This window comes from Zeus faber, assembly GCF_960531495.2.
Source record: "Zeus faber genome assembly, chromosome: 20".
In the NCBI taxonomy this organism is placed as follows: Eukaryota; Metazoa; Chordata; class Actinopteri; order Zeiformes; family Zeidae; genus Zeus; species Zeus faber.
The window spans coordinates 18,851,227-18,867,918 of NC_137207.1; the positions used below are offsets into that span (position 1 = coordinate 18,851,227).

The 16,692-nt window shown below is 44.7% G+C and overlaps 1 protein-coding gene across 2 annotated transcripts; it reads right to left on the reverse strand.

Annotated features, from left to right (window-relative positions):
- Positions 1 to 4,821: 4,821 nt before the first annotated feature.
- On the reverse strand, positions 4,822 to 16,463 carry oat (ornithine aminotransferase). 2 transcript variants are annotated; one of them, XM_080021159.1, is made up of 10 exons: positions 16,361 to 16,463; positions 13,195 to 13,417; positions 11,331 to 11,555; positions 11,115 to 11,210; positions 10,874 to 11,001; positions 9,337 to 9,459; positions 8,978 to 9,106; positions 8,209 to 8,322; positions 6,395 to 6,539; positions 4,822 to 5,988 (listed from the first exon to the last, which is right to left on the reverse strand). In XM_080021159.1, the coding sequence occupies exons 2-10, from the start codon at positions 13,403 to 13,405 to the stop codon at positions 5,828 to 5,830; spliced, it is 1,332 nt and encodes a 443-aa protein (XP_079877285.1). In that variant the 5' UTR covers positions 13,406 to 13,417; positions 16,361 to 16,463; the 3' UTR covers positions 4,822 to 5,827. The 2 variants fall into 2 exon arrangements, with proteins under 2 accessions (XP_079877285.1, XP_079877286.1); XM_080021160.1 differs by having other exon boundaries at positions 16,271 to 16,384.
- Positions 16,464 to 16,692: the final 229 nt, after the last annotated feature.

Genomic DNA, 16,692 nt, shown 5'->3' on the forward strand with positions numbered 1-16,692 from the left:
GCATGCATTATGTCGATGAACTCGGGCGCCATAAATTGAGGCGACTTAATGCAAAAGGAACATTAATATGGACGCCGGCGGTAGGGCCAAACTCTCTCCCTCTGATTTATCTCCGGGATGGAGGGGGGCGGGGGGGGGAATAGCCTGTGATCCTATTCAAGCGATGCATCACTCACACTGTAATTCCCAAGCTGGCAGTCCCCGCTCCACAGTTTAATGGATACATAGGTTTATAATCTATCCTCTTCATAAATATACCTTTACCTAAATTAATGTCTTGGCAAGGTTGTCTCCCCCAAATCTGATTTTCTCATTTCGTAATAGGCTGATAGAAATCACCAGGGGCACATAGAGGAAAGTAGTGAGAGAGAGAGAGAGAGAGGGAGGGGTGGTGGGCCGACAAGACATAAAGTACGGAAGAAGGAATGAGAAGCAGAAAAACTTTTAAGAGTTGGAGAAAGCTCAGCGCGCGGTGCCATCTAGTCTGCACGGAGCGCCTTTTTCGGGACCATGAGATCCTTTTTACTCCAGGGGAATTGAAAAAGGGGAGATTGTGTTTAGTCCGGGGCTTTGATGCCGGTCCTGCACCGCTTGCTTGAGTGGATTAGGCTCAGCGCGAGGAGGAGGAGGAGGAGGAGGAGGAGGAGGTGGAGGCTGAGGAGGAACCAGGAGGAAGGTGGAACGGCCGCCGTGGAAAGCAAAAGCCTTTGCTGCATCCTCAGCGGCCGCCGGAGTCCGGAGCGAGTAATCGGAGAGCCTGTCACCGCCGTGCCAAAAATGGAGCTCGTTTGTGGAATAGGGTGATGTGCCTTCCTACGCCGGTGTTTGGAGTGTAGGGAGGGCGGCGCGGGGGGAGTGGGTCCACAGTGGATGTTTGATCAAAGCCCGCTCAACACTGGAGCCCATCACTCTGCGTCGCCCGCACCTCGGTCGCCGGGCGGGATTCCACTCATATTTCACGAGCAGGCGCTGGGCCTCGCTCTCCCGGCCGCCTCACGTGAAATAATGGCCTGTCCTAGATCCTGGGCTGTACGTGTTGCACCCCCCCCCTCCGTAACCTGCGAGGTGCCTGTCTTGACCAGACTCCGCACATTTGCATCTATTCCACCTCAATACCCCGCAGGCCCGTTTCAGCTACGCCTGCCCCATGTCACACGACGTTCCGCTGGAAATCAGACGGGGAGATGTGGATGTGTTCATCACCACATCAGAGAAATCATTGCGGGAGCTCCTTCAACTGTTTCGCCAGACAGGGTCTGCTGATCCCACGCTGCTGCATTGGTGGCGTGGGCTAACTGCAAAAATGACTGACGGCTTCGCTCAGTCTGTTTAAAGGAGACCTACTGTACCATGCTCCTTTTTACACAAGTTAATATCGGTCTCTGAGCTCCCCAAAACATGTTTTTGAAGTTTTTTTGCATTATGCATTCTATCCGTTCTAACACGCGACTGTATGTATATGTATGTGACAAATAATCTCTTGAACTTGAACTTGAACTTGAACACGCCTCTATAACCCTCTTGTTCCAAAATGGGCTCTTTTTTTTTTTTTTTTTTGTGGGAGGAGCCACCCTCGCGGGACCAGGAGTTCTGTGAGCCAATGGGGTTTGCGCATGGCTTCCCGGGTTCCGTTGTGTTCACTCCGTAACTTTCACCGATTTCACCTCATGACTCCACCAAAATCAAAATAATTTTTTTTTAATGTGTTTTTCGGGTTTTCTGTTTCATATTACGAAAGTTTAAATGTTGAACAACCCACTCAACACAACAAACAGTTTTAGGATCACTAAATACTTATGGTCTGTGTCTCGGTCCGGGGCGTGTCGTGTGGGCGTGGTCATCTATTTGCATCTTTGGTTTCCCTGGCTGTTCCCCTCCCACAAACAAAACGCAGCACAGCGTGGTTGTCAACAGAGACACGCTTGTTTCTGTTCATCGCTGCTGGATGAAAGTTTCACAAGTTACTCGTTTTGTTTTTTTTGTCCCCCCAAATTCTCAACTTGCTCACTTACTCCTCTGTCGTTGAACTCGGAACAACAGCACGGTGCATGCAGATCAAGATCATCCCGCCATGTTCCGTGTGATGTCAAGTCAGAATGTGAAACATTTGATAACATAACGTTATAAACTGTATCGACTCGTGAGCGACGCCGCCGCGTCTGCTTCGTGTGATTAGAAAACTGTTGCGCTGGCACCGCCTCAGATGACACAAAGAGCTGCCGTCGCTTCCGTAAACAATATTTTAAAGAAACAACAGGTAAACACCAGAAATGTCACTTCTCGGTGAAAACATCATCTCTGTGTCGTTATGGATTACGTTGAAGAGCGTGGCGCACGCTCAGTCATACTGCGGAACCGGCGGCGGGAGGCGGCGGAGCAGAAAACAAGAGTTCCCAGAATGCAAATGGCCGGGAGGACCCCGCCATTTGCGTTGTGGGAATTCTTGTTACCTGGTTCGAAAAGTGAAGGATCTGAAAAGTGCCACCTTCCTAAAAACTATCATTGTTATAAAACAATAAAGGCAGAAAACTTGAATGCTTAGTAATAGAATAATAGAGGGGTCATGTTACTATAGTGAGCATGAATTTAGAATGAAAAAAAAACATTTAATTAAAGCATCAAGTTGAATTATGCATTTTCTAATCATTTAATAGATTAATGGTTAAAATAAATATTGGCGAAAAATAAAAAGATAACATACTTAGGGAGAGTATCATATATTTTCATGTTATTTTTTCTACTCTACACTTTAACCCACTGACGATGACAGGTATCCAGTAGGGGTGTGGTTGGGGGCGGAGTTAACCAGGTATTGTTCCCGCCCATTACCTGCCTCTGAAGTGTGAAAATCTTCAGGATCTTTCAGGGGCATTTCCTCTGCTAGAGGAGTTAAGGTGGACCAACATTCAAACATGCATATCTTCTTCAAATATTTTTGGGTTTTCAATGTTTGACACATCATTTGGAAGCTTCCAGTACCATCTGCACTTTTATAATCTGTAAAAAAGTGGAAATGTCCTTGGCCTACTTGGGAACCCAAACACCAGACTGTCACGGAAATTTTAAATGAGCCCCTGTAGATCTCATTTAGATCTACAAGGCCTCATTTAAAAGTTCCGGCTTACGTTGCCTTGCTCCAGGCTTGTGGGATTCTCGGACGCGGTGATTTTTTGTTTCATGTAAATGTCGGAAAATAAAATAAAATAAATAAAATCATCTCCAATCAAAATAACTACTATAAACAGAACCGCAGAGCTAAAAAAGTTACTTCAAATGAGGCAAACAAAAAGATCACAGCCTATTAGGGTTACAATGGCATAAAAAGCACAACTCTGTAATTTTGACTGTTAAAAAAAAATTATCCCAAAAATGGTTCAGGTCCAGGTCCAAGCCCTGGGTGTGGAAAAACACACTGCGCTCGATCTGCTTAAAGCAGGGGTCTCAAAATCAAATGACCTGGGGGCCACATAAAGTCCATTTGTGTAGATTAATTACGCATTGTGATTTTAAAAAGGTGTTTCTGCCAGATTTATCAATATGTTATCACTATTAAATTGAATTGTCTCACGGGCCAGATGTGGCCCCCGGGGCTGTAGTTTGAGACCCCTGGGTTAAAGGCTCTGATGCATCTCCGCCCCAGATGAGCGAGTCGCCGCTCAACACACCAGAAGTCTGACGCCAAAAAGGTCCGGTCCCTCGGGTCAGTTAACTCCGGCACATACCAGACCCAGGGGCCACTGACCTGTAGAAATCATTCACACTATCTCTGTCCAGTAGTCACGGTGTTTAAGAAGGTCCACAGCTCCGGCTAATGTTTTCGTTGGCGTTACATAAGCAGATAAAGCCGCGGGGCCCAAGTCTGAGGAGGCTACGGTCCGCACCGGCCCGTCGGGGTCAGCGGCGGAGTCCGCTGCCAGGAGGTCAACACTCTGGAGGAAGAAAGCCTTCGATTGAGTCCGTCAGCGAGCCGGGGACTTACAAGCAACAACAACCCAATCCCTGCCCCGCCCCCCGTCCCCGGCCCATCCACCCCCGAAACAGCAGGTACTCTATTCCAGAGACTGACAAAATGTCAAACGTGTCAAATCTCTGCTCTCCTCGCAAGGTCCAAACCCGTACTTCCCGGCTCACTGTGTGTGTGTGTGTGTGCGCGCGCGCATTCTCCCCTCTATGGCGCTCGTTAGTTTGCCGGTGCCGCTTCCAGAGGCCGGTGATGAGGCAGGCTGAGAGACGGATGACCTCTTGAGAAAGGTGTGTGTGTGTGTGTGTGTGTGTGTGTGTGTGGAGGGGGAAGCACCGCCATGAGTGTCTGACTGGACAGGCGGGATGGGTGGGTGGGATTTTGACATTATTGTGCTGACAGGTTCCTCTCTCCAATCGAATGTCTTGAAAAGCCCAAATAGTGAGGAATTTAAGGGGCGATTTGCCGTGTTTTTTTTCCGACCACACGCCCCTATGTGGGGAAACAACGGCTGTCTACCTGCCCAACGCAGTCAGAATAAGTGTTCTCCTCCTTGGTGACTATAAATCCCCCACGTAGTCAAATTCATTTTCAAACTACACTGCATACATTTTCCACTGAGTAATACATCCTCTCCAAAAGTCAAGACGCAATATTGCCTGGAGAGCCAATCGGTTTATCCTGTGTTAAAAATCTCACATCAGATACCGAGCCCCACCTGAACACACGTTACCACGTGGAGAGCTGTGGTTTAAGTGCCTAGCGCCATCTCGTGCTTGATTTGTGTTACTACAAAGTTCATAATTTAAATTGTGTGAAAAAGGGGGGGGGGGAGTCTATGAAAAAAGCAAGACAAGAAGTCAAAGTCCAAAGTTTATGAATTGAACAGCGATGAAAGAATTAAAATATATCACCAATGAATCACTTCCAATGAGTTATGGCTGAAGTTAGGTACTACTACTACTCCCAATACAAAATATATCCAGAATTATAGAGTATACAAGCAAACAGATGTTTAAACCTCGACTGCACACTACATTCCAGACAAAAAAATGTGACCTTTAGTGAGCTGAGAAGCATTCCTTTGGTTGGATTTTCAAGAATTTGTGTAACATTTCCACACCCAACTTATTTTTAATGGTTGCCAGTAATGAGTAGAAAACCTGCTCAGCTTAAACAAACACACAGACCATTTCAAATGTAACTGGCCGTCCCAGATCGTCTGAGGCAAAGGCTTCATGGAAATGTAAAACCCTTCATATTTAGGCTTCAGCAGTGAAAACGTTCCTTTGTCACTGACACATTCAAGTTTTAGGTTTGAAGTCCTGTTTCTTAGTTACAAGGTTCAGGTGAATTCAAATTACACCACATGGGCGTGAAGATAAAGCTTTTGTAACATAAGATTGTACCATTCCGCTGCTGGAACAACTTTTCCCTTATCACAATTAAGTGCTGAATTAAAACAAAACAAAAAAAAACAAAAAACCCATGTCCAAATCTCATTTTATGCATTTCCCCCCCAACAACACAGACCAATGCCATATACAAATCTATCTTTTAAATATTCTTTTAGCATATATTAATAAAAACGAATTGCAGGGGTTTCCATCAACCTCCTGTCGCTGTTATTCACAACCCTTTTCATTTCAGCATTTAAAAGAGAAAATACCTTCTTAACATGATGCCACTTGTACCATAAAAAAATAAAATAAAAATAATAAAAACACAATAAAAATAAAAACAACCATACCGAACAGCATCAGGGTGGCTTCCGAAAACACAAGAGGGGTCAAAAAATTAAGTGGGAAGAAACTGACATGATATCTGTTGGTAAATGTTAAGAAAGTGACTTTCTGGAAGCTTCCCTTAGAAGGACGTGATGCTCTTGTGGATGATGTCGACGCACTCCAGCACGGCCTGCTCTCTGATGATGAGGGGCGGGGCCAGACGGATGATATCGCCGTGGGTGGGCTTGGCCAGAAGGCCGTTGTCACGGAGACGCAGGCAAACCCTCCAGGCGTCGTAGTCTGGGGGGGGTGCAACGACCTCGCGGGTTAAATGATTCGCAGCAGTGCCGTTCTTGTTTGTTTTTCACTTCTCCGCTAGGTAAATCAAAACGACAGCTCACGTAATGGAATAAATTGGAACGCCACATTATCGAGCCACATTAGCGAGCGCATGTTTACACTGCATTTGTGTTGTGTGCAAACAAGTCGGCGCTAAACTATTATTCAACGAAACCAATAAATGACTCTTCTTCATAAGATGGGAGTGTATGGTTACATCACTTCAAACTTATACTATGGATGGGGGCACAGAAAGGACCCCCCCCCGCCCCCCCAAAAAATACAAAACCAAAAAATACAATCAATTCCATTGTTAATCGCAATTATTTGTCTGGCCGTTAATGGTGAAGCGAGGCGAGGCTGGTACCTTTGGTCTCCTTGATGACGATGGCGTTCAGCAGGCCCTTCCCTCGCACCACGGTGACAATGTCTTTGGGAAGCTTCCGCAGCTCCGACCGCAGCAGCTTCCCCATCCTCTCTGCGTTCTCCGCCAGCCTCTCCTCCTCCATCACCTGAAGTATACAGACGACATGTATTCATTCCCTCTAGGCTTGGGCAGAATTATGATTTTTTTATTATTAAATCGGCCAGGAAAAATCTGGAGTGGAGGGATGGAAAATGAAACATGTAAACCTACCATATTTTCGCGACTATAAGGCGCATATAAACGTATTTTTTTTTCCTCAAAATGTGCGGCGCGCCCTATAGTGCGGTGCGCCCTATGTGTGTTGTTACTGCGGACGTTGTTGAGACCACCATGAGAACGTTAAAGGGGGAAGTGTGGGCGTGGATTGTGTATAAAAGAACAGGTATGTGCTTTATACAGAACATTGTTGTCTTAACAACCCTTAAAATGGCAAAGAGACACGCCTATGAAGCACAGTTTAAACTGAAGGCTATCAGCTACGCAGAGGAACATGGAAATCGAGCAGTCGCGAGAGAATTCAAGATTAATGAATCGATGGTTCGCAAGTGGAGGAAGATGGAAAACGAACTCCGACAGGTGACGAAGACGCAGCTGAGTTTCCGCGGACATAAGGCGAGGTGGCCCGAGTTGGAGGAAAGACTCGAGCGGTGGATCATCGAGCAAAGAACGAGTGGGGCGAGCGTTTCGACGGTCATGTAAGCAGACCAGGTGGTTTTTTCCACGCATCACCATCGCTGTTAATCTGTGACTCCATGCGTGCCCATCTCACAGCCAATGTGAAAAACAAGGTGAAACAAATGAACGCTGTGCTTGCTGTTATTCCGGGAGGTCTGACAAAGGAACTTCAACCGCTCGACATCGGTGTGAACCGGCCGTTCAAAGTAAGGCTGCGAGCGGCGTGGGAGCGATGGATGACCGACGGAGACCACAGTTTCACCAAAAGTGGAAGGCAGCGCCGGGCAAGTTACGCCACAGTTTGCGGATGGATTGTAGATGCTTGGGCTAACGTGTATGCTGGCACTGTTGTTCGAGCTTTCGCAAAAGCCGGCATCATTTCCGAGGAGCCGCACGGCACGGAAAGTGACTCTGACAGCGAAGAAGGGGAAACTGGCATGTCTGATTAAGCGCAGCGGTTTAATTCAGAAACAGAGGATGATGACTTCGATGGGTTTGATTAATACTTTGTAATAAATACATGAATAAAGCACAAACATACTCAGTTTTGCTCCCGCTCTATTTTTAAATACGCAGTAGAGGTAACTAAACGTAGTAGAGGATATGTACCGGTATATAAAACCCGCGCCCTATAATCCGGTGCGCATTATGTGTGTGTTAAATACAGTAATGGCACACGTAACTGAGACTGCGCCTTTTAGTACGGTGCGCCTTATGGTCGTGAAAATACGGTAACTCACAGAACTGGATTCCCCTCCCCTCCAGACAGCAGTGCACCGTGCCCCAGTTCCCGACCGCCATGCCTGCGTTTTTATTTTTTTCTATTTATTTTTGTTTGTTTCCTCCATGTATGAAACAACTGAGTTACGGGACTGTCCCGTTCCAAAACAAAAAACAAAACAAAAAAAAAAAAAAAACCCTGTGAATTCCCACTTTCCCATGCCATGTCACACACGTCTCACCGCTGCTTTCTGTTGCTGTGGGACTTAATTTAGTAAAAACTGATGTTTTTTTCTGTAAATAACTAATTCTGCACTTCTGTACCCCCCCCCCCCCCATAGAGACGCTTGGACACCTACCTCCAGGGCGGCAATGGCCACGCGGCAGGCCAGCGGGTTGCCTCCGTAGGTGGAGCCGTGCTCTCCGGGCTTGATGGTCAGCATCACTTCGTCGTCGCACAGAACGGCAGACACCTGGGGAGGAGCGCCGACGCAAATTTAGGATCAAAGTTGCCAAACGGGGGAATGGGCGTCCCGTTACCGTTGGGAGGGTAAAGTGATCAACCGCCTCTTCAGGATACACTCCGCTGGCTGCCCATTTTCCTTTTTCGGGTGAAGGGTGCCAAAGAGTGCCTTGGATAAAAGCGTCTGTTGAATGTGGGGTTCCCAAACCTTTTCAAGGACTCCTTGGCAGACTAAGCTCTGAATGAGGAGCCCCCCCAAAAGAAGGTACATACTTCTGCCTGTAATAACGCTTTCATTTAACATAAACCTTGCTGACACAACGAAAAAATACCCCACCATCATTAGTGAGGTCAAGTGGATTAATTTGAAAGGCTACATTTAAAAATGTAAAATAACTTAAATTAAACACAAATACAGAAATAATTCTGCAGTAGACCCCCTGCAATTCTTCCATGTACCAATAGGGGGCAAACCCCAGTTTGGGAACCCCAGAGCTAAAAGGCACAATATAATCTAATCTGATTGAAAGAAAACAAAGCTCCTATGAATGTTGTTTTTCCACTTATCTCGGAAGTAAATGCACCCTTGGCTTTGGCTTCGTCTATAGTGCAACATCTTACAGCGCGTAAAGCAACATGGCACAGCGGTTTAAAAGACGGCTCACCGGGTAGACGCCTCCAGACAGAGCTTTGCCCAGAATCACCAGGTCCGGACGTACTTCCTCGTGGTCCACGGCCAGACGCCTGCCTGTACGCGCAAGGCCCGTCTGGACCTCGTCTGCGATCCAGAGTACCTAGACAACAGGGATCAGGGAGGAGCTTTTACGGCAACGATTGTCTCGTGGACAACGGAAAAGTCATGTGGTGAGAACGGCAAGCGCTGGTGTCCAAGAACCAATGGACACAGTGAAATCGTACGTTCCTCCGCTTAGTAACCCGACGACCCCGCAACCCTGTCGACTATCATGTGGGGAGAATTGATTAACGTAGAGATAGTGTTTGTATTTGTTTTTCTGGGACTCACATTGTGTTTGGTACAAAGCTCCCTGACTTTGGTCAAGTAACCCTGATCGGGCACCACCACCCCGGCCTCCCCCTGGATGGGCTCCACCATGAAGGCTGCCACGTTTTGGTCCTGGAGCGCTTTCTGTGGAGAAAGAAGCGGTTACTCAACCCCGGTGCTGTATGGATCTGAGGTAACCCCGTCACTCGATAGCCTGGACTTAAAATAACGATGAGACCTCTATGTTTACATAGTCAGATAGGTCGGCTCAGCCGGTCTTAAGACATAATATGAAACAAACAAGATAGGGCTATTGAGACAGGTTAAAAACAAGGCAAGAAGAAGTGATGAAGTTGAAGTAAGTTGATTGCTAGACACAACCAGTAAATATACTACATTAGTATTAGTCAATACTGTATTATTGACAGTGCAGCATACAGTGCATAACAATTCAAGACTATAAACAAGAAGTGTAGTAAGTTTGACAAAAGGATGCTAAACACAACATGGACAAGCACAGCACAAAAAGTACAAACAGTCAAAAGCACAATTAAAAGGTAAGACATATGGCAAGAGGCAACGTAACAGGGATCAATGATTAAAGAAGTGTGGGTGTTGTGGGTGTGTGCGCGATACACGACAGGTTGCACTTGCCATGCGCACGGCTTGCAGTGCCGTGTAATCGGGTCGTAGGTGTCCAAATGCTTTGGTACCTCCTGTGTGAAGGCGGGTTGCGTGTGTCATGTTTCAATCCTTTTGTTTTGCTCACCTTCCGGTGCAGGATACAACACGGCTTCAGCACGGTGAGACTCCCCATGGGTCAAATAACTGCGGTGTCAGCTGCATATTTAACAGCAGGAAGCTTTGTGTGTGTTGACGTACTGTTTCGGATTGGAACAACTTCTCGAAAGTCAAGTAGCTTCAGGAGACAAACAGGCTAATTCCTTAGGCACGGCCACTCCATTTATTTTTTGGCAAATGAAGAGCTCATTCGCACACAAGTCATTTGCGTCTCTGCGCACCAAAGCTGTGTGCAGCGCTGCCATTTTGCACCAACCTGTTATTCTTGTATGAAACTTTTCAATGGAGTTGATAAAACGTCTTTTGGGTGGGATTGGGTAAGCTGTTAATCTATATATTTTTTCAAAGCAGAGGGGTACAGTGAATAACTTCAATTGTTATTTAAGGTATGTTAAAAAAATATATAGCTGAATACATCCTGAAGACACGGTGTGGTAAACCATCGCGCCCTGCAGCTTTGTTCATTTTCATTGTCCTTAATGGGAAAGGGGCTCTGAAATGTATATAATGAGCCAGAATGTGTGTATTAGAGTAAAGAAACGATATAGGTGATGTGTTGTGTCTACAATAACTTTTGCAAACCCAATCAATGACTTTAGATCAAAGAAAAGAAACAAAACAAAACCCTCTTCATACAAGCTTCCTATCACTACACCACATTCCAAAAACTATGTCACAGTGTAGAACCATTATTCCTACAACAAAAAATAGTGTAGGGGAGGCTCCCCTTTTAAAAAGAAACGGGTTTAGCCTGTACCTCAAGGGAAGGGATATCGTTGTACGGGACGTTCTGGAACCCTGGCATGAAGGGGCCAAAGCCTTCGTAGCTGCTCGGGTCGGTGGAGCTGGAGATGGCGGCCATGGTGCGACCCCAGAAGTTTCCATCTAATCAAAGGCAGAGGGAACACAAAATTAGAACTGCATAGTACAATATGCAATAATAAAACTTGACCTAAAATATGATTTAAATTTGGAAAAAAAATAAATAAATACCTTACCTGCAAAAATTATTTTGGCCTGGTTCTTGGGGACTCCCTTCACATTATAAGCCCACTTGCGGGCAAGCTTGCAGGCTGTCTCACAAGCCTCCACACCTTTTTTTTTGTTTTTAAGGAAGGTAAAAAGCAAAAATTATATTATCCAGTCACTGGCCAAAGATATGTCCAAAGTAGTCATTGCGACACCAATTATCACAAATAAAATCTTTTCTTTACCCGTGTTCATGGGTAGCACTTTGTTGTAGCCGAACATGGAGGTGATGTACTCCTCGTAGGTGCCCAGCACGTCGTTGTAGAACGCTCTGGAGGTCAGGGTGAGCTTGGAGGCCTGAGCGTTGAGCGCAGCAATGATCTTGGGGTGGCAGTGGCCCTGGTTCACGGCACTGTAGGCGCTCAGGAAGTCATAGTATCGGTTGCCGTCCACGTCCCACACATAGATGCCTGGAATTCGGGGGGGGGGGGGGGGGGGGGGGTTCATTTGGCAAAAACTGGATGTTTTTGTGCAAATGCTCTACTTGTGAATAATACATCCTGCATTTCTGTAACAGGGAGACCGTATTTGTCACATTATGTTCTATATGTGTGTGTGTGTATGTGTGTGTGTGTGTGTGTGTGTGTGTGTGTGTGAGTAACTACTATATTGGATAACAGACATTTCTAAATTCAACAAGATATAAGTATGAGATAACTGTAATGAATCCGAATAAAATAGCGATTTTGTGCAAACTGTTGGTGTAAACATTACAAAGAAGTCCTCAGGTATCACAATAGTCCAAATCTTTGGACAGAGGCAGCGCTATCTCCTTCCACCAATTCAACACTCTCTGGTCATGCATGGATCGATCGTACAGATTCCTGTACCTGCAGACTTTTCTGCACAACCTTCCCTTATAACACGTCCATCTGGAATTACCTGAAGCACAGGGTGCAGAGCTCCAATGATCAGGAGGTGCAAGACCTTGCGGCAAATTGCCATGGGGCACTATAAACCAGTCTTCATGCAGCTACATTAATATGTGAAAACAAATATTTTCATTGGGACATTTTCTTAAGCTTTTCCGTTATAATCCTATTTTTCATCACAATGCAAGCAGCGGTAGTTAGAAATTGCAACTTGGAAACAACAGGAACATTGATCAGGGTTTTAACTGATTTGTCATTTTATTTCTGTGTTTCAGAAGTTTGATGACAAATTAAGAACTACTGTGTGCTACCGCCTAATTCTTTGAATATATAAAAGTGATAAAGGCTTTTTTTTGATAGGGGGAAATTATCTAACTTGTCTTATAATAATGCGTAACAGTGATCTGAGAAGTGATTCGTGAAGAACTTAATCGGATCGCTCACAGTAATTCAAGTATTAAAGGGGGACTATTATGAAAACTCACTTTTCAGTGCTTGTTTGTCACCGGGTCCAGTGGCTAAGAGCTAAGCATGGGAACTACTCTGTTGGCTGCACAGACCAGCACAAATCCTTTAAAAGAGAGGAATTAATACCAACTGTCCTGGACAAGACTGCAGACGAGGGAAATGTATTTAAAAAAAGAATTGTGTATTGTCTGTAACGTTGATCCGCATTGCGGACCGCGCAAAGTCGGAACAAACTTTTTAAATGCCTTGTAAATCGAATATGAGTGATGATTCAACAGCTGGATTGCTTATTTCCTGCCTCAAATTTGTTCAGAAACAGATTTTTTTGTGGACTGAAAAGGTGAAATCATTGAAAGTTTACAGAGGAAATACAACAGAACCCAGGAAAGCTCAAACCATATTGGCTCACAGAACCCAAACTTGAGAACTTGTGATCAGTTCTCATTGGTTCATAGAACTAGGGGCCTCAGGAGAGAAGTGGTCGGGAACGGGAGGGGTTCGGATGCATGTTAAAATAGCTAGAAAGCATAATCCTATTGGAACTTTCAGCAAAAAACTTCTAAAACATGTTTGGGGACCTCGGAGACCTATATTAACTTATTGAAAAGGATAATAGGTCCCTTTAATGTATTCACAGCCATTAGGTCGTTATCCAACAATTCCCCCCAAAACTACGCTTCCTAGTCATTCAGTGAGAGGGTGAGCTCACCTTCGCCTTTCTCTAGGGCCACAGGGAGGGGGTGGTAGTTGTGCGCTCCGTACTTTTCTTCACGGGCGTAGACCTCCTCCGAGCTGAGCGGGTGCTCAGTGCGGTGTTTGGTGGCGGCCGTGGAGGTGGGACGCACTGAGTGGATACTGCGGCCGAGCAGAGGGGCGGCGCGGCTAAGACTGCGACTCAGCTTGCAAATCATCCCTTCCATGGTTATAAGTCGCTAGAATAGAAATAAAAAATAAAAAAATTAAAATAAAAGAGATGACACAAAAAAAAGATCATGAGATTTCCCAGCTTTTTTTTTTTTTTTTTTTTACTTTACATCACAGGCAGCCTTGTGTTAATAAAACATAACTGTACCCTATCAGGTCTTTACCAAGGGACACCGAATGGAGGGTGCTGTTATATAATCAGTATTTTATTCTATGTTAATGACTACACACTGCAAACAGACAGCACCTGATCTGCACTACAGCAAGGACAGTGGCACTGAACAGATAAACGTCACTCAACCATCAAATTTGGTAATGGAAGGCGAGCCAGGGGGCTGCCTCCTGATACACAACCCCTACACACACATCATGTCGTGAGCTAATTCAAGACCAAACACGAGTTCTGCTAAGAGAAGTTATTACAAAGTACCTGCTACAGCATAATGGAACCAGAATATTTACAGTATATGTGACACTAATACATACAGCATACACATATGGACACTAATAAAATCTGTCTGTTCCAATACATAACCTCTATACAGTATATTCATGCAATATGAATGATCTAAATGGCAGTGTGTCTTCACTTAAACGCTATCAAACCATAACATCTATGTCAAGTTGCTTTAGCAATGACAGGCAAGAAATGCAAGAACAGTGCCGCGGGGGCAAAAAAAGCAAACAAGCAAGGCACACTAACACAGTCCTCATTCCAAGGCAAGATCACTCAACTTTCCAACAGCTGCTAACAGTAAGAAATACATGGACAAAGAAATAAAGTAAAAGTATGCCAACTTGCTTTTTCCTAAAGCACTTGGCCATAGTCCTGCTCATTGCAGTGCCTCTGGTTTTGTAAATAATACATGTTTGATGACTTGTTAGATGAATGGTTGTTTAATGCCAAAACTATCCTGTTGAAATCACATAGAAATTATCATAGTAGCTTGCTTTCCAAGTATCAGTTGTTTTCCTGAAGGTTGGTACTAATGTACACTCGTTACCCAAAAAAAAGAAAAACAAGGCTAGAAACAAGGCTTCAATGTTTGAGTTTTAAGGGCTTTCTGGGGGGGAAGGCAAAGAGGGAAAACATTGATTCCTGGTGGTTTTGCAACATGACATTATCGCCAAATGTTCTTGTCAATGCTGACAGTTGTTTGTCTAACACACTCTAATCTCTTACCTATGACTGTGTACTTGCATTTAAAACAAAAGGCTCCATTTTAAAAAATTAAAAAAAATGAATGCAAACTTCCCTGCAACTTCAAAAGGTGAGGCCTCTGCGGAACTTTTGATATGGGAGATTTCCTCCCCTCAATACTCAGGCTTTGCTGGTTTGCTGAGTCACGACTCTCTTTCATGTTCAGCACAATACAGCACATGAGACTGGCCATCGCAGGGCCTGGCGCTACAGCAACATCATAATGGTGAGTCCACTGTGGGGTTCCAGACTATTCTCTCGGACAGTTGTATTTAAAAGGAACACGATACTGCAATCTTGAAGTCACAGTTGCATTTTTGTTGTATTAATTGCATATTCAACAACAAAGCGTTTTTTAAGCTAGATTTGGCCAGCTATCTCACTGGTGGAGGATTATCGCTGAAGAATATATATATATATACACATACATACATATATATATATATATACACACATACATACATACATATATATATATATATATATACACACATACATACATATATATATATATATATATACACATATACACATATACATATATACACATATACATATATACATATATATACATATATATATATATATACATATATATATACACACACACACACACATATATACACACACACACACACACACACACACACACACACATACATACATACATACATACATATATATATATATATATATATAAATAATCATAGTTGGTCACAACATCTCATCAACCGCAGAGATGTCATTATGAGAGGGTGTACACTTGATACCATGATTTCCCTCCACATGCCATTAGAAAATGCAGGGAATATTCCCACTTGTGAATATTTAACCGCGCAGTCAAACAAACTGTTTGAGATTTGCCTTTTTGTCTGCAGAAAATAAAAATGGCTTTAACAAGTGCTATATTTTCATATTAGATCAAGGAAAACAATGGAGATTTGACAAGTGCAAATTGACATAACCCCCATGCCGAGTAGTGGGCCAGTCAGCCAGGAGAGGCGACGTCGAGCCAGAGGTTTTAAGATAATCAGTAATTCATTCTATGTTAATGAACACACACAGCAAACAGACCGCGGCTGGTCCGCATTACAGTGGCGCTGTTCAGATAAACGTTACCCAACCATCAATCTCGGTAACGGAAGGTGATAGGTTGCCTGGGAGCTGCCTCCTCACACACCCCCGCATCGTATTTGGGGGCTAATTTAAGACCGAACCTGAGGTCAGCCAGCATCGTACATGGCTGAGCGCGATGGAAGCGGCGCGCTGCCTTTGTAATGAATACAGATGGACACAGTTCAAATAGAGGTTATTTGTAGAATTATTTGTTGTTATTATTATTATTATTGCTGTTGTTAACGTTGCTATTTGATTGCCTTCCATTATGGTAAAGCCCTTTGAGTTGCACTTGTGGAAAAGGACGCTCTAATAATAATAGCAACAAATGTTATAACTACCACTTAACAAACACGACCAACAACAAGCTAGTCATTCACATTATTTAACTTGTTACAACACAATCATTATGGAAATTGTTGACCCGGGGAGTTTAATGGGCTACCCTATATAGAGGGAAAGTGCCTTGCTCAATGGTTTTCTGCCCTGCAGTCAGCTAGCTTGAACTCACTGTGGTCACTCACGAGCAGGTTAGCTTACGTACCGGCACCGTTAACTTAGCCGTTAAACCCAACGCACGTCGCACCCCCCGCCCGGCGGTGTCGCTCGATCGGAATTCGGACGCAAACAGTACCGTGAGCGGCGTCCCTTCGGCGACGTGGAGCTCGGCGCGAGTGGACGCGAGCGCGGGGCGGCCGGGCGTAGATATACGTGCCGTCACGCCACCTCGCCGCCGGATTTGTCGCCGACGTCACCGCCGGCAAGGACGCGCCCCCGCGCCGTGACGCGACGGCGGGCGCCGTCACGTGAGCGATGACGTCCGGGACCGACGTGTCGGTTCTGGCCGGTGGGGCGCAAGTACGAATCGAATGTGATTTGTTTATTTTTTTTTTTAAACAGTTTTCTTTGTTATCCTCTCAAAAAGACGTTCAAATCATTTTGATAATAATACTAATAATATATGTG

Coding starts and splice junctions, on each gene's coding strand:
- oat (XM_080021159.1), bottom strand. CDS start 13,405: ATGGAAGGGATGATTTGCAAGCTGAGTCGCAGTCTTAGCCGCGCCGCC. Junction 11,556..13,194: donor GGCCCTAGAGAAAGGCGAAG/GTGAGCTCACCC, acceptor CCCGAATTCCAG/GCATCTATGTGTGGGACGTG. Junction 8,323..8,977: donor TGTCTGGAGGCGTCTACCCG/GTGAGCCGTCTT, acceptor GCTCCTCCCCAG/GTGTCTGCCGTTCTGTGCGA.